At 69.8% G+C, this 20,222-nt stretch overlaps 1 protein-coding gene across 1 annotated transcript in view; it reads right to left on the reverse strand.

Moving 5' to 3' along the window:
* Positions 1 to 5,537: 5,537 nt before the first annotated feature.
* Positions 5,538 to 20,222, reverse strand: part of LOC141241405 (immunoglobulin superfamily member 3-like) — a 48,336-nt gene continuing 33,651 nt past the window's right edge. Inside the window, exons 6-10 of the mRNA XM_073668764.1 lie at positions 19,038 to 19,430; positions 18,515 to 18,895; positions 8,201 to 8,590; positions 7,395 to 7,775; positions 5,538 to 6,898 (exon numbers count right to left, since the gene is read on the reverse strand). Coding sequence (XP_073524865.1) covers positions 6,675 to 6,898; positions 7,395 to 7,775; positions 8,201 to 8,590; positions 18,515 to 18,895; positions 19,038 to 19,430 — 1,769 coding nt within the window. The 3' untranslated portion in view covers positions 5,538 to 6,674. The remainder of the gene's footprint in view (positions 6,899 to 7,394; positions 7,776 to 8,200; positions 8,591 to 18,514; positions 18,896 to 19,037; positions 19,431 to 20,222) is intronic.

Consider the following 20,222-nt stretch of genomic DNA (forward strand, 5'->3'; position numbering starts at 1 on the left):
GGGGTGGCGGGATAGTTAGTGTAGGTCTGTGTTTTATGTATATATATTAAAAATTACAAAAAAATATATAAAATATAAAAAAAAAAAAAAATTTGTTCATGTCACTATTGTATATATCTTGTTATTTTTGGTTTTCTGTGGTGTGAATGAGGTGCGGTAAGGGGGTGACTAAGGTCAGGCAGTGGGACCAGTAGGTTAGTGTTAGTGTCCGGTTGTATATACGTTATATTAGGTTTAGTGTTTTATTGTATATAATCTTGTATATAGGACGGTGTTTTATGTGTATATAGGACGGTGTGAGTGTTGTGTGGGATTGTATATAGTAGTATGAATGAAGCTGGGCCGGGGGTCTTATAATAGTTAGTTCTTCTCTATGTATATATTCCTGGGGGGATTCTGTTCTCTCTCTGTAGGTCGGATCTTCTATTTCTGTGATTTGTGTCGGGTTTTTGTCGTCTTGTTCTTATGTTTGGTGTGCTGTAATGTATTATTGTTGTGTCATGTTTTGTATTCTTCTATAAAATAAAAAAGACCTACAATCTATTACTCCCCGTTATCAGCCATCAGTATCGGAGCTGCTGTGGATTATGAGGGGAGCAGTGGTGCTTGTAAGTTTGTGAACCCCTGATAGAACGGATCCTTCGGAATCTGGGATTTGTCCTTTTGTATCAGTGATCGCTGTGATACCTCGGGCTCTGCCTCCCTCTTCTGGTCATTGTTGGTACTTGACAATGACTGAGCATTAAAGAGGTTGTCTACTCTTAGGACAGCTTGGACTCCCCCTTCTTAAATATTGCTCTTCCCTATGGAAACTACAGTCACCACGGTCTCCCTCCAGCCTTGGCCTTGTTCCATGGACGTCGGGTCTCCTGAATCTTGGGTGACATTGTGCCATGTGAGTGACGACGGCCATCAGTGGCTGCTATTGAGCTGCTCTTCTCCGGCTGAGCTGTCCATTAACGGGAGCGGAGCCGCTACAGGGGGCGAGAATATGGAGACTACAGCCCCCGTGCAAAATACAAAGTATTTCAGAAGGATGGTTCAGAGTCGTGGAGGATCCCTTAAAAAGAACCGGTCAAGTCACCCCGCCTCATGTCCAGCAGCAGTCGCCTGTGACCGCGCTCCCCGCCTCATGTCCTGCAGCAGTCGCCTGTGACTGCGCTCCCCGCCTCATGTCCAGCAGCAGTCGCCTGTGACCGAGCTCCCTGCCTCATGTCCAGCAGCAGTCGCCTGTGACCGCGCTCCCCGCCTCATGTCCAGCAGCAGTCGCCTGTGACTGCGCTCCCCGCCTCATGTCCAGCAGCAGTCGCCTGTGACTGCGCTCCCCGCCTCATGTCCAGCAGCAGTCGCCTGTGACTGCGCTCCCCGCCTCATGTCCAGCAGCAGTCGCCTGTGACCGCGCTCCCCGCCTCATGTCCAGCAGCAGTCGCCTGTGACCGAGCTCCCCGCCTCATGTCCAGCAGCAGTCGCCTGTGACCGCGCTCCCCGCCTCATGTCCTGCAGCAGTCGCCCGTGACTGCGCTCCCCGCCTCATGTCCAGCAGCCGTAGCCTGTGACCGCGCTCCCTGCCTCATGTCCAGCAGCAGTCGTCTGTGACCGCGCTCCCCGCCTCATGTCCAGCAGCAGTCGCCTGTGACCGCGCTCCCCGCCTCATGTCCAGCAGCAGTCGCCCGTGACCGCGCTCCCCGCCTCATGTCCTGCAGCAGTCGCCGTGACCGCGCTCCCCGCCTCATGTCCAGCAGCCGTAGCCTGTGACCGCGCTCCCCGCCTCATGTCCTGCAGCAGTCGCCCGTGACCGCGCTCCCCGCCTCATGTCCAGCAGCAGCCGCCCGTGACCGCACTCCCCGCCTCATGTCCTGCAGCAGTCGCCCGTGACCGCGCTCCCCGCCTCATGTCCAGCAGCAGTCGCCCGTGACCGCCCTCCCCGCCTCATGTCCTGCAGCAGTCGCCCGTGACCGCGCTCCCCGCCTCATGTCCTGCAGCAGTCGCCCGTGACCGCGCTCCCCGCCTCATGTCCTGCAGCAGTCGCCCGTGACCTCGCTCCCCGCCTCATGTCCAGCAGCCGTCGCCTGTGACCGCGCTCCCCGCCTCATGTCCAGCAGCCGTAGCCTGTGACCGCGCTCCCCGCCTCATGTCCAGCAGCCGTAGCCTGTGACCGCGCTCCCCGCCTCATGTCCAGCAGCCGTAGCCTGTGACCGCGCTCCCCGCCTCATGTCCAGCAGCCGTAGCCTGTGACCGCGCTCCCCGCCTCATGTCCAGCAGCCGTAGCCTGTGACCGCGCTCCCCGCCTCATGTCCAGCAGCCGTCGCCTGTGACCGCGCTCCCCGCCTCATGTCCAGCAGCCGTAGCCTGTGACCGCCCTCCCCGCCTCATGTCCAGCAGCCGTCGCCTGTGACCGCGCTCCCCGCCTCATGTCCAGCAGCCGTCGCCTATGATCGCGCTCCCCGCCTCATGTCCAGCAGCAGTCGCCTGTGATCGCGCTCCCCGCCTCATGTCCAGCAGCAGTCGCCTGTGACCGCGCTCCCCGCCTCATGTCCAGCAGCAGTCGCCTGTGACCGCGCTCCCCGCCTCATGTCCAGCAGCTGTCGCCTGTGACCGCGCTCCCCGCCTCATGTCCAGCAGCAGCCGCCTGTGACGGCGCTCCCCGCCTCATGTCCGGCAGCGGTGACCTGTGACTGCGCTCCCCGCCTCATGTCCAGCAGCGGTGACCTGTGACCGCGCTCCCCGCCTCATGTCCAGCAGCTGTCGCCTGTGACCGCGCTCCCCGCCTCATGTCCAGCAGCAGTCGCCTGTGACCGTGCTCCCCGCCTCATGTCCAGCAGCCGTCGCCCGTGACCGCGCTCCCCGCCTCATGTCCAGCAGCCGTCGCCCGTGACCGCGCTCCCCGCCTCATGTTCTGCAGCAGTCGCCCGTGACCGCGCTCCCCGCCTCATATCCAACAGCAGTCGCCTGTGACCGCGCTCCCCGCCTCATGTCCAGCAGCTGTCGCCTGTGACCCCGCTCCCCGCCTCATGTCCAGCAGCAGTCGCCTCTGACCGCGCTCCCCGCCTCATGTCCTGCAGCTGTCGCCTGTGACCGCGCTCCCCGCCTCATGTCCAGCAGCAGTCGCCTGTGACCGCCCTCCCCGCCTCATGTCCTGCAGCAGTCGCCCGTGACCGCGCTCCCCGCCTCATGTCCAGCAGCAGTCGCCCGTGACCGCGCTCCCCGCCTCATGTCCTGCAGCAATCGCCCGTGACCGCGCTCCCCGCCTCATGTCCTGCAGCAGTCGCCCGTGACCTCGCTCCCCGCCTCATGTCCAGCAGCCGTCGCCTGTGACCGCGCTCCCCGCCTCATGTCCAGCAGCCGTCGCCTGTGACCGCGCTCCCCGCCTCATGTCCAGCAGCCGTAGCCTGTGACCGCGCTCCCCGCCTCATGTCCAGCAGCCGTAGCCTGTGACCGCGCTCCCCGCCTCATGTCCAGCAGCTGTAGCCTGTGACCGCGCTCCCCGCCTCATGTCCAGCAGCCGTCGCCTGTGACCGCGCTCCCCGCCTCATGTCCAGCAGCCGTAGCCTGTGACCGCCCTCCCCGCCTCATGTCCAGCAGCCGTCGCCTGTGACCGCGCTCCCCGCCTCATGTCCAGCAGCCGTCGCCTATGATCGCGCTCCCCGCCTCATGTCCAGCAGCAGTCGCCTGTGATCGCGCTCCCCGCCTCATGTCCAGCAGCAGTCGCCTGTGACCGCGCTCCCCGCCTCATGTCCAGCTTCGGTGACCTGTGACCGCGCTTCCCGCCTCATGTCCAGCAGCAGTCGCCTGTGACCGCGCTCCCCGCCTCATGTCCAGCAGGGGTGACCTGTGACCGCGCTCCCCGCCTCATGTCCAGCTGCGGTGACCTGTGACCGCGCTCCCCGCCTCATGTCCAGCAGCAGTCGCCTGTGATCGCGCTCCCCTCCTCATGTCCAGCAGGGTTGACCTGTGACCGCGCTCCCCGCTTCATGTCCAGCAGCAGTCGCCTGTGACCACGCTCCCCGCCTCATGTCCAGCAGGGGTGACCTGTGACCGCGCTCCCCGCTTCATGTCCAGCAGCAGTCACCTGTGACCTCGCTCCCCGCCTCATGTCCAGCAGGGGTGACCTGTGACCGCGCTCCCCGCCTCATGTCCAGCAGCAGTCGCCCGTGACCGCGCTCCCCGCCTCATGTCCAGCAGCAGTCACCCGTGACCGCGCTCCCCGCCTCATGTCCAGCAGCAGTCGCCCGTGACCGCGCTCCCCGCCTCATGTCCAGCAGCTGTCGCCTGTGACCCCGCTCCCCGCCTCATGTCCAGCAGCAGTCGCCTGTGACTGCGCTCCCCGCCTCATGTCCTGCAGCAGTCGCCTGTGACCGCGCTCCCCGCCTCATGTCCAGCAGCCGTGGCCCGTGACCGCGCTCCCCGCCTCATGTCCAGCAGGGGTGACCTGTGACCGCGCTCCCCGCCTCATGTCCAGCAGCAGTCGCCCGTGACCGCGCTCCCCGCCTCATGTCCGGCAGCTGTCGCCTGTGACCGCGCTCCCCGCCTCATGTCCGGCAGCAGTCACCTGTGACCGCGCTCCCCGCCTCATGTCCGGCAGCCGTCGCCTGTGACCGCGCTCCCCGCCTCATGTCCGGCAGCAGTCACCTGTGACCGCGCTCCCCGCCTCATGTCCAGCAGCTGTCGCCTGTGACCGCGCTCCCCGCCTCATGTTCGGCAGCAGTCGCCTGTGACCGCGCTCCCCGCCTCATGTTCGGCAGCAGTCGCCTGTGACCGCGCTCCCCGCCTCATGTTCGGCAGCAGTCGCCTGTGACCCCGCTCCCCGCCTCATGTTCGGCAGCAGTCGCCTGTGACCCCGCTCCCCGCCTCATGTCCTGCAGCAGTCGCCCGTGACCGCGCTCCCTGCCTCATGTCCAGCAGCCGTCGCCTGTGACCGCGCTCCCCGCCTCATGTCCAGCAGCAGTCGCCTCTGACCGCGCTCCCCGCCTCATGTCCTGCAGCAGTCGCCCGTGACCGTGCTCCCCGCCTCATGTCCAGCAGCCGTAGCCTGTGACTGCGCTCCCCGCCTCATGTCCAGCAGCAGTCGCCTCTGACCGTGCTCCCCGCCTCATGTCCAGCAGCAGTCGCCTCTGACCGCGCTCCCCGCCTCATGTCCAGCAGCAGTCGCCTGTGACCGCGGTCCCCGCCTCATGTCCAGCAGCCGTCGCCCGTGACTGCGCTCCCCGCCTCATGTCCGGCAGCTGTCGCCTCTGACCGCGCTCCCCGCCTCATGTTCGGCAGCAGTCGCCTGTGACCGCGCTCCCCGCCTCATGTCCAGCAGCAGTCGCCTGTGACCGCGCTCCCCGCCTCATGTCCTGCAGCAGTCGCCTGTGACCGCGCTCCCCGCCTCATGTCCTGCAGCAGTCGCCCGTGACCGCGCTCCCCGCCTCATGTCCAGCACGGGTGACCTGTGACCTCACTCCCCCCCCCCATTATTATTACTGCAGGGGATTTCCTTTGTTTGGACACCTACTAAAATGACAGAAGATAAATCCAGTCTCCCGTTTTCGCCTCTTTTCTTTCTTCTTTACTTTTAGGATTTGTGTGTAAATCTGATGTATTTTTGTAAGGGACATATCGATATTCATGCTATAGTTACTTTTATAGTTACTTCATTTCTGTTGCTTGCTCCTAATATTATGTTATTATTACTCCTTGCATAGCATACAATCTTTCATTCTTTTCTCCTGCTTCACATGCAATTTTCTCACAAGAACTTTATATGAGACCCCCGGCTCCTGTTATCTAGCTAGTCTGAGCCGGGATGTATAACCTTGTAACTTTCTACCATGCACCGAACTAATGATAATATGACCATATGTGTGTTTCCTTAATAATTGTACTAACATTGGTTCACGCCTGTAGTATGGCTGTAGGTGATTGGCTATTGATAAACTTAAAACAATATAAAATGCCAAGTAGAAATAAACGAGATTAGAGATTCTCCGGATCCTCCCATACAGAGCTCTGCCTCCGTCTGGTTCCCTGATTGCAAGCAACCTTGAAACATAATAATTTCACACTCTCTTGGTCAACCCTGAAGGGTCATTGCTGCCCTCCCTCCACAGTTTTAGTTCCAATTGATACAGAAATATGGAAAATTCTGAGGGTTCACAAACTTTCAAGCAGCACAGTACTGTGTACAGATGTGTCAGGGTTTGTGCTTCTCGGTGAGATCAGCGATGGTGGAGATGAAAGCGGGATGATCACCAGATCTTTATTACATGACACAGGTTTTAGAGCACGGCAGGAGGGGAGGGGGCGGGGCATGTAGGGAGGGGCACGGCCGGAGGGGGCGGGGCACTGCACACAATCTCTGGCCAGCACCACCCCCGAGGATCCATCCTGTAGGTGGGAGGGAGGATTTATAGGTACAAGTGGTGTCCTCAGAGAACCCGGGGTCCGGCTCTAGGGGCCACCTCTGCCGTGGATTCAATCTTGGCTGTGGAGAACCATCTTTAGGGCGACTTTGCTGCAGTTTGAGAGTTTCATGGTGTATAAATCTCCTTCATACTGAGGTCAAGGGTGCGGGGACACGAGCCCCCGGAGGTCCCACATGAGTCCCTGCGCTCAGTGAGAAGGTCCACAATACATTAACGCTCCAGCAGGTCTGTGTCTACCTCACTGAGTCAGCGACTGCGGACCCCTGTACATCAGAGTGGGATCTGCTCCGCCTCATCATGGTTCTCCGCTCGCCGGCCGGTCACCTCGGATATCCGCAAACTCTTCATACTCATCGGGGGCGAACATCCGGCCTTATTCCTCCATCGGGTCACAAGTCTCCACCCAAGAAGCACGAGCAAGATCAGAAGAAGCCCCGAGAAGAGCAACAAGACGGAGAAGAGCGCCGGAGACGAGCACACGTGAGAGCCGACACCTGCGAGGAAAGAGGAGACGGGAGAACGGTGAGTCCAGCTCTGGAGGATAAGACACAATGTAACAGCAGAATAGTGACTGCAGCTCTGGAGGATAAGACACAATGTAACAGCAGAATAGTGAGTGCAGCTCTGGAGGTGACTGGAGGATAAGACAATGTAACAGCAGTACAGTGAATGCAGCTCTGGAGGATAAGACACAATGTAACAGCAGAATAGTGAGTGCAGCTCTGGAGGATAAGACACAATGTAACAGCAGAATAGTGAGTGCAGCTCTGGAGGATAAGACACAATGTAACAGCAGAATAGTAACTGCAGCTCTGGAGGTGACTGGAGGATAAGACAATGTAACAGCAGAATAGTGACTGCAGCTCTGGCGGATAAGACACAATGTAACAGCAGAATAGTGACTGCAGCTCTGGAGGTGACTGGAGGATAAGACCTGATGTAACAGCAGAATAGTGACTGGAGGATAGCAGTGTAATAACAGACGTGCACCTGTAGTCTGGATGGTGACGGAAATGTTCCCTCCGGTCTGCTGTCCTATCTGGTACCAGACCCCGCGGGGCGTCCTCGTCCACTCCTGGACCCTGCAGTAGTAGGTGCCGGTGTCTGGCGGGTGTGCGCGAAGGATCCTCAGCTGGAACGTGTGCTCTGATGTCCGCTCATACTGGTGGTCCTCCTCCCCGGGTGGCACGGACTGGCCCTGGTGACTGGCATTGTACAGTAGCTGGTGCTCGGGGACCCCGACCTTCCACCAGGTGATGGAGAAGGTGGAGCCGGGAACAGACATGGACTCCACATGACAGGGCAGGGCCAGGCTGGACCCTTCTGGGGCCGTGAGGGTTAACGTGGTGATGTTCACACTCAGCCGATCATCTGGAAGAAAGAAGGTAGAACTGTATCAGGGGTCAGTACCGAGCCAGCGGGCCCAGAGGCCCCGGCCGGCCCGAGCCAGCGGGCCCAGAGGCCCCGGCCGGCCCGAGCCAGCGGGCCCAGAGGCCCCGGCCGGCCCGAGCCAGAACCTCTCGGCAAGGGACAATGACCTAGACCCTTAGACTCCAGGATACAATGATCTAGATATCAGCAACTCATGTTCTACTGATCTAGAACCTGACTTGTCCCGACCCGGAAACCCACAAACCCTTGTCCTACAGATTAGGAGCCCCAGAACCTGTTATTCTGAGGCTTCGGCGCCCCACAATCTGCCCCCACACTTTATTAGAGGGGATACATGATGTCAGAGGGAGGTCGGAGCCCCGTGTTTGCTCTGATGACCCGGCCCCACAGTGGGGATCTCTTACCTGGGGCGGTGACCCTGAGCTGCAGGTATCCGGAAGTATCCGAAGTCTCCAGCCTCCAGCCGTCCTTCTGCAGCCTCCACTCCTCCAGCCGGCAGTGATATATCCCAGCATCCTCCTGCCCCACAGCCCGCAGGGTTAGGGTGTAGTTCCCCCGCTTTGCGGCCCCCACCTGCAGCCGCCCCACCAGAGCCTCATTATATTCAGTGACCCCATCCCAACCGACCCTGTATAGGAGGCTGGGGAAGGAGGACGGGGCGGCCTGGTAATACCAGGACACAGAAAAGATGGGGGCAGGGCCAGGAACCTCCTCCAAGAAACAGTGCAGCAGCAAGTCGCCCCCCGCAGGCTCCGCGCGGCTCATGTTCTCCTTACAGACGCTCAGCATTGTATCTGCAATAGGAAAAAATAATGTCACTGCCCGATGAAAACGACGAGAGGCACGGGGCCGGGACGAGAGGCACGGGGCCGGGACGAGAGGCACGGGGCCGGGACGAGAGGCACGGGGCCGGGACGAGAGGCACGGGGCCGGGACGAGAGGCACGGGGCCGGGACGAGAGGCACGGGGCCGGGACGAGAGGCACGGGGCCGGGACGAGAGGCACGGGGCCGGGACGAGAGGCACGGGGCCGGGACGAGAGGCACGGGGCCGGGACGAGAGGCACGGGGCCGGGACGAGAGGCACGGGGCCGGGACGAGAGGCACGGGGCCGGGACGAGAGGCACGGGGCCGGGACGAGAGGCACGGGGCCGGGACGAGAGGCACGGGGCCGGGACGAGAGGCACGGGGCCGGGACGAGAGGCACGGGGCCGGGACGAGAGGCACGGGGCCGGGACGAGAGGCACGGGGCCGGGACGAGAGGCACGGGGCCGGGACGAGAGGCACGGGGCCGGGACGAGAGGCACGGGGCCGGGACGAGAGGCACGGGGCCGGGACGAGAGGCACGGGGCCGGGACGAGAGGCACGGGGCCGGGACGAGAGGCACGGGGCCGGGACGAGAGGCACGGGGCCGGGACGAGAGGCACGGGGCCGGGACGAGAGGCACGGGGCCGGGACGAGAGGCACGGGGCCGGGACGAGAGGCACGGGGCCGGGACGAGAGGCACGGGGCCGGGACGAGAGGCACGGGGCCGGGACGAGAGGCACGGGGCCGGGACGAGAGGCACGGGGCCGGGACGAGAGGCACGGGGCCGGGACGAGAGGCACGGGGCCGGGACGAGAGGCACGGGGCCGGGACGAGAGGCACGGGGCCGGGACGAGAGGCACGGGGCCGGGACGAGAGGCACGGGGCCGGGACGAGAGGCACGGGGCCGGGACGAGAGGCACGGGGCCGGGACGAGAGGCACGGGGCCGGGACGAGAGGCACGGGGCCGGGACGAGAGGCACGGGGCCGGGACGAGAGGCACGGGGCCGGGACGAGAGGCACGGGGCCGGGACGAGAGGCACGGGGCCGGGACGAGAGGCACGGGGCCGGGACGAGAGGCACGGGGCCGGGACGAGAGGCACGGGGCCGGGACGAGAGGCACGGGGCCGGGACGAGAGGCACGGGGCCGGGACGAGAGGCACGGGGCCGGGACGAGAGGCACGGGGCCGGGACGAGAGGCACGGGGCCGGGACGAGAGGCACGGGGCCGGGACGAGAGGCACGGGGCCGGGACGAGAGGCACGGGGCCGGGACGAGAGGCACGGGGCCGGGACGAGAGGCACGGGGCCGGGACGAGAGGCACGGGGCCGGGACGAGAGGCACGGGGCCGGGACGAGAGGCACGGGGCCGGGACGAGAGGCACGGGGCCGGGACGAGAGGCACGGGGCCGGGACGAGAGGCACGGGGCCGGGACGAGAGGCACGGGGCCGGGACGAGAGGCACGGGGCCGGGACGAGAGGCACGGGGCCGGGACGAGAGGCACGGGGCCGGGACGAGAGGCACGGGGCCGGGACGAGAGGCACGGGGCCGGGACGAGAGGCACGGGGCCGGGACGAGAGGCACGGGGCCGGGACGAGAGGCACGGGGCCGGGACGAGAGGCACGGGGCCGGGACGAGAGGCACGGGGCCGGGACGAGAGGCACGGGGCCGGGACGAGAGGCACGGGGCCGGGACGAGAGGCACGGGGCCGGGACGAGAGGCACGGGGCCGGGACGAGAGGCACGGGGCCGGGACGAGAGGCACGGGGCCGGGACGAGAGGCACGGGGCCGGGACGAGAGGCACGGGGCCGGGACGAGAGGCACGGGGCCGGGACGAGAGGCACGGGGCCGGGACGAGAGGCACGGGGCCGGGACGAGAGGCACGGGGCCGGGACGAGAGGCACGGGGCCGGGACGAGAGGCACGGGGCCGGGACGAGAGGCACGGGGCCGGGACGAGAGGCACGGGGCCGGGACGAGAGGCACGGGGCCGGGACGAGAGGCACGGGGCCGGGACGAGAGGCACGGGGCCGGGACGAGAGGCACGGGGCCGGGACGAGAGGCACGGGGCCGGGACGAGAGGCACGGGGCCGGGACGAGAGGCACGGGGCCGGGACGAGAGGCACGGGGCCGGGACGAGAGGCACGGGGCCGGGACGAGAGGCACGGGGCCGGGACGAGAGGCACGGGGCCGGGACGAGAGGCACGGGGCCGGGACGAGAGGCACGGGGCCGGGACGAGAGGCACGGGGCCGGGACGAGAGGCACGGGGCCGGGACGAGAGGCACGGGGCCGGGACGAGAGGCACGGGGCCGGGACGAGAGGCACGGGGCCGGGACGAGAGGCACGGGGCCGGGACGAGAGGCACGGGGCCGGGACGAGAGGCACGGGGCCGGGACGAGAGGCACGGGGCCGGGACGAGAGGCACGGGGCCGGGACGAGAGGCACGGGGCCGGGACGAGAGGCACGGGGCCGGGACGAGAGGCACGGGGCCGGGACGAGAGGCACGGGGCCGGGACGAGAGGCACGGGGCCGGGACGAGAGGCACGGGGCCGGGACGAGAGGCACGGGGCCGGGACGAGAGGCACGGGGCCGGGACGAGAGGCACGGGGCCGGGACGAGAGGCACGGGGCCGGGACGAGAGGCACGGGGCCGGGACGAGAGGCACGGGGCCGGGACGAGAGGCACGGGGCCGGGACGAGAGGCACGGGGCCGGGACGAGAGGCACGGGGCCGGGACGAGAGGCACGGGGCCGGGACGAGAGGCACGGGGCCGGGACGAGAGGCACGGGGCCGGGACGAGAGGCACGGGGCCGGGACGAGAGGCACGGGGCCGGGACGAGAGGCACGGGGCCGGGACGAGAGGCACGGGGCCGGGACGAGAGGCACGGGGCCGGGACGAGAGGCACGGGGCCGGGACGAGAGGCACGGGGCCGGGACGAGAGGCACGGGGCCGGGACGAGAGGCACGGGGCCGGGACGAGAGGCACGGGGCCGGGACGAGAGGCACGGGGCCGGGACGAGAGGCACGGGGCCGGGACGAGAGGCACGGGGCCGGGACGAGAGGCACGGGGCCGGGACGAGAGGCACGGGGCCGGGACGAGAGGCACGGGGCCGGGACGAGAGGCACGGGGCCGGGACGAGAGGCACGGGGCCGGGACGAGAGGCACGGGGCCGGGACGAGAGGCACGGGGCCGGGACGAGAGGCACGGGGCCGGGACGAGAGGCACGGGGCCGGGACGAGAGGCACGGGGCCGGGACGAGAGGCACGGGGCCGGGACGAGAGGCACGGGGCCGGGACGAGAGGCACGGGGCCGGGACGAGAGGCACGGGGCCGGGACGAGAGGCACGGGGCCGGGACGAGAGGCACGGGGCCGGGACGAGAGGCACGGGGCCGGGACGAGAGGCACGGGGCCGGGACGAGAGGCACGGGGCCGGGACGAGAGGCACGGGGCCGGGACGAGAGGCACGGGGCCGGGACGAGAGGCACGGGGCCGGGACGAGAGGCACGGGGCCGGGACGAGAGGCACGGGGCCGGGACGAGAGGCACGGGGCCGGGACGAGAGGCACGGGGCCGGGACGAGAGGCACGGGGCCGGGACGAGAGGCACGGGGCCGGGACGAGAGGCACGGGGCCGGGACGAGAGGCACGGGGCCGGGACGAGAGGCACGGGGCCGGGACGAGAGGCACGGGGCCGGGACGAGAGGCACGGGGCCGGGACGAGAGGCACGGGGCCGGGACGAGAGGCACGGGGCCGGGACGAGAGGCACGGGGCCGGGACGAGAGGCACGGGGCCGGGACGAGAGGCACGGGGCCGGGACGAGAGGCACGGGGCCGGGACGAGAGGCACGGGGCCGGGACGAGAGGCACGGGGCCGGGACGAGAGGCACGGGGCCGGGACGAGAGGCACGGGGCCGGGACGAGAGGCACGGGGCCGGGACGAGAGGCACGGGGCCGGGACGAGAGGCACGGGGCCGGGACGAGAGGCACGGGGCCGGGACGAGAGGCACGGGGCCGGGACGAGAGGCACGGGGCCGGGACGAGAGGCACGGGGCCGGGACGAGAGGCACGGGGCCGGGACGAGAGGCACGGGGCCGGGACGAGAGGCACGGGGCCGGGACGAGAGGCACGGGGCCGGGACGAGAGGCACGGGGCCGGGACGAGAGGCACGGGGCCGGGACGAGAGGCACGGGGCCGGGACGAGAGGCACGGGGCCGGGACGAGAGGCACGGGGCCGGGACGAGAGGCACGGGGCCGGGACGAGAGGCACGGGGCCGGGACGAGAGGCACGGGGCCGGGACGAGAGGCACGGGGCCGGGACGAGAGGCACGGGGCCGGGACGAGAGGCACGGGGCCGGGACGAGAGGCACGGGGCCGGGACGAGAGGCACGGGGCCGGGACGAGAGGCACGGGGCCGGGACGAGAGGCACGGGGCCGGGACGAGAGGCACGGGGCCGGGACGAGAGGCACGGGGCCGGGACGAGAGGCACGGGGCCGGGACGAGAGGCACGGGGCCGGGACGAGAGGCACGGGGCCGGGACGAGAGGCACGGGGCCGGGACGAGAGGCACGGGGCCGGGACGAGAGGCACGGGGCCGGGACGAGAGGCACGGGGCCGGGACGAGAGGCACGGGGCCGGGACGAGAGGCACGGGGCCGGGACGAGAGGCACGGGGCCGGGACGAGAGGCACGGGGCCGGGACGAGAGGCACGGGGCCGGGACGAGAGGCACGGGGCCGGGACGAGAGGCACGGGGCCGGGACGAGAGGCACGGGGCCGGGACGAGAGGCACGGGGCCGGGACGAGAGGCACGGGGCCGGGACGAGAGGCACGGGGCCGGGACGAGAGGCACGGGGCCGGGACGAGAGGCACGGGGCCGGGACGAGAGGCACGGGGCCGGGACGAGAGGCACGGGGCCGGGACGAGAGGCACGGGGCCGGGACGAGAGGCACGGGGCCGGGACGAGAGGCACGGGGCCGGGACGAGAGGCACGGGGCCGGGACGAGAGGCACGGGGCCGGGACGAGAGGCACGGGGCCGGGACGAGAGGCACGGGGCCGGGACGAGAGGCACGGGGCCGGGACGAGAGGCACGGGGCCGGGACGAGAGGCACGGGGCCGGGACGAGAGGCACGGGGCCGGGACGAGAGGCACGGGGCCGGGACGAGAGGCACGGGGCCGGGACGAGAGGCACGGGGCCGGGACGAGAGGCACGGGGCCGGGACGAGAGGCACGGGGCCGGGACGAGAGGCACGGGGCCGGGACGAGAGGCACGGGGCCGGGACGAGAGGCACGGGGCCGGGACGAGAGGCACGGGGCCGGGACGAGAGGCACGGGGCCGGGACGAGAGGCACGGGGCCGGGACGAGAGGCACGGGGCCGGGACGAGAGGCACGGGGCCGGGACGAGAGGCACGGGGCCGGGACGAGAGGCACGGGGCCGGGACGAGAGGCACGGGGCCGGGACGAGAGGCACGGGGCCGGGACGAGAGGCACGGGGCCGGGACGAGAGGCACGGGGCCGGGACGAGAGGCACGGGGCCGGGACGAGAGGCACGGGGCCGGGACGAGAGGCACGGGGCCGGGACGAGAGGCACGGGGCCGGGACGAGAGGCACGGGGCCGGGACGAGAGGCACGGGGCCGGGACGAGAGGCACGGGGCCGGGACGAGAGGCACGGGGCCGGGACGAGAGGCACGGGGCCGGGACGAGAGGCACGGGGCCGGGACGAGAGGCACGGGGCCGGGACGAGAGGCACGGGGCCGGGACGAGAGGCACGGGGCCGGGACGAGAGGCACGGGGCCGGGACGAGAGGCACGGGGCCGGGACGAGAGGCACGGGGCCGGGACGAGAGGCACGGGGCCGGGACGAGAGGCACGGGGCCGGGACGAGAGGCACGGGGCCGGGACGAGAGGCACGGGGCCGGGACGAGAGGCACGGGGCCGGGACGAGAGGCACGGGGCCGGGACGAGAGGCACGGGGCCGGGACGAGAGGCACGGGGCCGGGACGAGAGGCACGGGGCCGGGACGAGAGGCACGGGGCCGGGACGAGAGGCACGGGGCCGGGACGAGAGGCACGGGGCCGGGACGAGAGGCACGGGGCCGGGACGAGAGGCACGGGGCCGGGACGAGAGGCACGGGGCCGGGACGAGAGGCACGGGGCCGGGACGAGAGGCACGGGGCCGGGACGAGAGGCACGGGGCCGGGACGAGAGGCACGGGGCCGGGACGAGAGGCACGGGGCCGGGACGAGAGGCACGGGGCCGGGACGAGAGGCACGGGGCCGGGACGAGAGGCACGGGGCCGGGACGAGAGGCACGGGGCCGGGACGAGAGGCACGGGGCCGGGACGAGAGGCACGGGGCCGGGACGAGAGGCACGGGGCCGGGACGAGAGGCACGGGGCCGGGACGAGAGGCACGGGGCCGGGACGAGAGGCACGGGGCCGGGACGAGAGGCACGGGGCCGGGACGAGAGGCACGGGGCCGGGACGAGAGGCACGGGGCCGGGACGAGAGGCACGGGGCCGGGACGAGAGGCACGGGGCCGGGACGAGAGGCACGGGGCCGGGACGAGAGGCACGGGGCCGGGACGAGAGGCACGGGGCCGGGACGAGAGGCACGGGGCCGGGACGAGAGGCACGGGGCCGGGACGAGAGGCACGGGGCCGGGACGAGAGGCACGGGGCCGGGACGAGAGGCACGGGGCCGGGACGAGAGGCACGGGGCCGGGACGAGAGGCACGGGGCCGGGACGAGAGGCACGGGGCCGGGACGAGAGGCACGGGGCCGGGACGAGAGGCACGGGGCCGGGACGAGAGGCACGGGGCCGGGACGAGAGGCACGGGGCCGGGACGAGAGGCACGGGGCCGGGACGAGAGGCACGGGGCCGGGACGAGAGGCACGGGGCCGGGACGAGAGGCACGGGGCCGGGACGAGAGGCACGGGGCCGGGACGAGAGGCACGGGGCCGGGACGAGAGGCACGGGGCCGGGACGAGAGGCACGGGGCCGGGACGAGAGGCACGGGGCCGGGACGAGAGGCACGGGGCCGGGACGAGAGGCACGGGGCCGGGACGAGAGGCACGGGGCCGGGACGAGAGGCACGGGGCCGGGACGAGAGGCACGGGGCCGGGACGAGAGGCACGGGGCCGGGACGAGAGGCACGGGGCCGGGACGAGAGGCACGGGGCCGGGACGAGAGGCACGGGGCCGGGACGAGAGGCACGGGGCCGGGACGAGAGGCACGGGGCCGGGACGAGAGGCACGGGGCCGGGACGAGAGGCACGGGGCCGGGACGAGAGGCACGGGGCCGGGACGAGAGGCACGGGGCCGGGACGAGAGGCACGGGGCCGGGACGAGAGGCACGGGGCCGGGACGAGAGGCACGGGGCCGGGACGAGAGGCACGGGGCCGGGACGAGAGGCACGGGGCCGGGACGAGAGGCACGGGGCCGGGACGAGAGGCACGGGGCCGGGACGAGAGGCACGGGGCCGGGACGAGAGGCACGGGGCCGGGACGAGAGGCACGGGGCCGGGACGAGAGGCACGGGGCCGGGACGAGAGGCACGGGGCCGGGACGAGAGGCACGGGGCCGGGACGAGAGGCACGGGGCCGGGACGAGAGGCACGGGGCCGGGACGAGAGGCACGGGGCCGGGACGAGAGGCACGGGGCCGGGACGAGAGGCACGGGGCCGGGACGAGAGGCACGGGGCCGGGACGAGAGGCACGGGGCCGGGACGAGAGGCACGGGGCCGGGACGAGAGGCACGGGGCCGGGACGAGAGGCACGGGGCCGGGACGAGAGGCACGGGGCCGGGACGAGAGGCACGGGGCCGGGACGAGAGGCACGGGGCCGGGACGAGAGGCACGGGGCCGGGACGAGAGGCACGGGGCCGGGACGAGAGGCACGGGGCCGGGACGAGAGGCACGGGGCCGGGACGAGAGGCACGGGGCCGGGACGAGAGGCACGGGGCCGGGACGAGAGGCACGGGGCCGGGACGAGAGGCACGGGGCCGGGACGAGAGGCACGGGGCCGGGACGAGAGGCACGGGGCCGGGACGAGAGGCACGGGGCCGGGACGAGAGGCACGGGGCCGGGACGAGAGGCACGGGGCCGGGACGAGAGGCACGGGGCCGGGACGAGAGGCACGGGGCCGGGACGAGAGGCACGGGGCCGGGACGAGAGGCACGGGGCCGGGACGAGAGGCACGGGGCCGGGACGAGAGGCACGGGGCCGGGACGAGAGGCACGGGGCCGGGACGAGAGGCACGGGGCCGGGACGAGAGGCACGGGGCCGGGACGAGAGGCACGGGGCCGGGACGAGAGGCACGGGGCCGGGACGAGAGGCACGGGGCCGGGACGAGAGGCACGGGGCCGGGACGAGAGGCACGGGGCCGGGACGAGAGGCACGGGGCCGGGACGAGAGGCACGGGGCCGGGACGAGAGGCACGGGGCCGGGACGAGAGGCACGGGGCCGGGACGAGAGGCACGGGGCCGGGACGAGAGGCACGGGGCCGGGACGAGAGGCACGGGGCCGGGACGAGAGGCACGGGGCCGGGACGAGAGGCACGGGGCCGGGACGAGAGGCACGGGGCCGGGACGAGAGGCACGGGGCCGGGACGAGAGGCACGGGGCCGGGACGAGAGGCACGGGGCCGGGACGAGAGGCACGGGGCCGGGACGAGAGGCACGGGGCCGGGACGAGAGGCACGGGGCCGGGACGAGAGGCACGGGGCCGGGACGAGAGGCACGGGGCCGGGACGAGAGGCACGGGGCCGGGACGAGAGGCACGGGGCCGGGACGAGAGGCACGGGGCCGGGACGAGAGGCACGGGGCCGGGACGAGAGGCACGGGGCCGGGACGAGAGGCACGGGGCCGGGACGAGAGGCACGGGGCCGGGACGAGAGGCACGGGGCCGGGACGAGAGGCACGGGGCCGGGACGAGAGGCACGGGGCCGGGACGAGAGGCACGGGGCCGGGACGAGAGGCACGGGGCCGGGACGAGAGGCACGGGGCCGGGACGAGAGGCACGGGGCCGGGACGAGAGGCACGGGGCCGGGACGAGAGGCACGGGGCCGGGACGAGAGGCACGGGGCCGGGACGAGAGGCACGGGGCCGGGACGAGAGGCACGGGGCCGGGACGAGAGGCACGGGGCCGGGACGAGAGGCACGGGGCCGGGACGAGAGGCACGGGGCCGGGACGAGAGGCACGGGGCCGGGACGAGAGGCACGGGGCCGGGACGAGAGGCACGGGGCCGGGACGAGAGGCACGGGGCCGGGACGAGAGGCACGGGGCCGGGACGAGAGGCACGGGGCCGGGACGAGAGGCACGGGGCCGGGACGAGAGGCACGGGGCCGGGACGAGAGGCACGGGGCCGGGACGAGAGGCACGGGGCCGGGACGAGAGGCACGGGGCCGGGACGAGAGGCACGGGGCCGGGACGAGAGGCACGGGGCCGGGACGAGAGGCACGGGGCCGGGACGAGAGGCACGGGGCCGGGACGAGAGGCACGGGGCCGGGACGAGAGGCACGGGGCCGGGACGAGAGGCACGGGGCCGGGACGAGAGGCACGGGGCCGGGACGAGAGGCACGGGGCCGGGACGAGAGGCACGGGGCCGGGACGAGAGGCACGGGGCCGGGACGAGAGGCACGGGGCCGGGACGAGAGGCACGGGGCCGGGACGAGAGGCACGGGGCCGGGACGAGAGGCACGGGGCCGGGACGAGAGGCACGGGGCCGGGACGAGAGGCACGGGGCCGGGACGAGAGGCACGGGGCCGGGACGAGAGGCACGGGGCCGGGACGAGAGGCACGGGGCCGGGACGAGAGGCACGGGGCCGGGACGAGAGGCACGGGGCCGGGACGAGAGGCACGGGGCCGGGGAGATTTAGCAGATGGCGCCATTCTCAGCATATTCTCGGGTGCGGTATCGCAGTGTCTCGGTACCTGAGGCGCGCAGCATCACTCGTGTGATCCCGGACTTCTGCTCCGCCACGGTGACCCACCCTCCGCTCTCCGGCAGCAGCTCTCGCACCGTGCAGTAGAAGGACCCCGGCAGCTGCGGGCGCAGGATACGGAGGACGACTTTATTAAGGGAGACGCGTTCAGTCAAGAACCAGGGAAATCCGGGCTGGCGAGAGGTCAGACCCTCGTGGGTCACATTCACGATGTTCACTGCAGAGGGCGAGGTGGGCGACACCAGGAACCACCCAACCTGGAGGACGGCACCCGGGGTCAGAGCCCTGATGTCACAGGACACGGCCACCTCATCCTGACCAGCGGTCACCAACACGGTCCGATCAGCGGCGTCCACCAGGAGAAGAGCGGCTGCAGAGCAGAGAACACAGCATGTACATAACCCTCTCCTGTGTGATACCGTCTGCTGAGCCGTGTATCTAATCCCATCCCATATGATACCGTGCTGAGCCGTGTATCTAATCCTGCCCTGTCTGATACGTGCTGTAGGTACCTGGCAGTTGGACCTTTAGGCTCATGGTGTTGGAGGCGGTTGAGGCGCGGGGGACAGTGGTGCTTCGGCTCTGGACCTGGACCCTGCAGCGGTACGCCCCCTGGTGGTGCTGGCGCTGCACCTGGTCGATGGTCAGTGTGCTGGTCGTCCCCATTATAGAAAGTTGAGCTTTTCCTTGGAGTCCGGGGTTGGATTCCCCCCAGGATACGTCACCTTCCCCGGACACATTCACCAGATTCTGGAAAGACCCGAAGTCCGGCTGGAAGTCCCAGGACCAAGAGATCCGCCGATCCCGAAAACTGTACGCAGCCTTCACAATGCAGAAGAGGCGAGCAGAGGAGCCGGACATCACCTGCTGATCCCGGGACATGAGTACGACCTCCAGCGAGGAGTCTGCAGAGACCAGGAAGACTAAGGGCGGGAGGAGGATAAAGGGCAGAGGAAGACTAAGGGCGAGAGGAGGATAAAGGGCAGAGGAAGACTAAGGGCGAGAGGAGGATAAAGGGCAGAGGAAGACTAAGGGCGAGAGGAGCACAGAGGGCAGAGAAAGACTAAGGGCGAGAGGAGGGCAGAGGAAGACTAAGGGCGAGAGGAGGGCAGAGGAAGACTAAGGGCGAGAAGAGGACAGAGGGCAGAGGAAGACTAAGGGCGAGAGGAGGACAGAGGGCAGAGGAGGACTAAGGGCGAGAGGAGGACAGAGGGCAGAGGAAGACTAAGGGCGAGAGGAGGGCAGAGGGCAGAGGAAGACTAAGGGCGAGAGGAGGACAGAGGGCAGAGGAAGACTAAGGGCGAGAGGAGGACAGAGGGCAGAGGAAGACTAAGGGCGAGAGGAGGACAGAGGGCAGAGGAAGACTAAGGGCGAGAGGAGGGCAGAGGAAGACTAAGGGCGAGAGGAGGACAGAGGGCAGAGGAAGACTAAGGGCGAGAGGAGGGCAGAGGAAGACTAAGGGCGAGAGGAGGACAGAGGGCAGAGGAAGACTAAGGGCGAGAGGAGGACAGAGGGCAGAGGAAGACTAAGGGCGAGAGGAGCACAGAGGGCAGAGAAAGACTAAGGGCGAGAGGAGGACAGAGGAAGACTAAGGGCGAGAGGAGGGCAGAGGAAGACTAAGGGCGAGAAGAGGACAGAGGGCAGAGGAAGACTAAGGGCGAGAGGAGGGCAGAGGGCAGAGGAAGACTAAGGGCGAG

The sequence above is a fragment of the Phyllobates terribilis genome, unplaced genomic scaffold (genome assembly GCF_046119375.1).
Source record: "Phyllobates terribilis strain yellow unplaced genomic scaffold, ASM4611937v1 Scaffold_2__4_contigs__length_985480577, whole genome shotgun sequence".
NCBI classification, from domain to species: Eukaryota; Metazoa; Chordata; class Amphibia; order Anura; family Dendrobatidae; genus Phyllobates; species Phyllobates terribilis.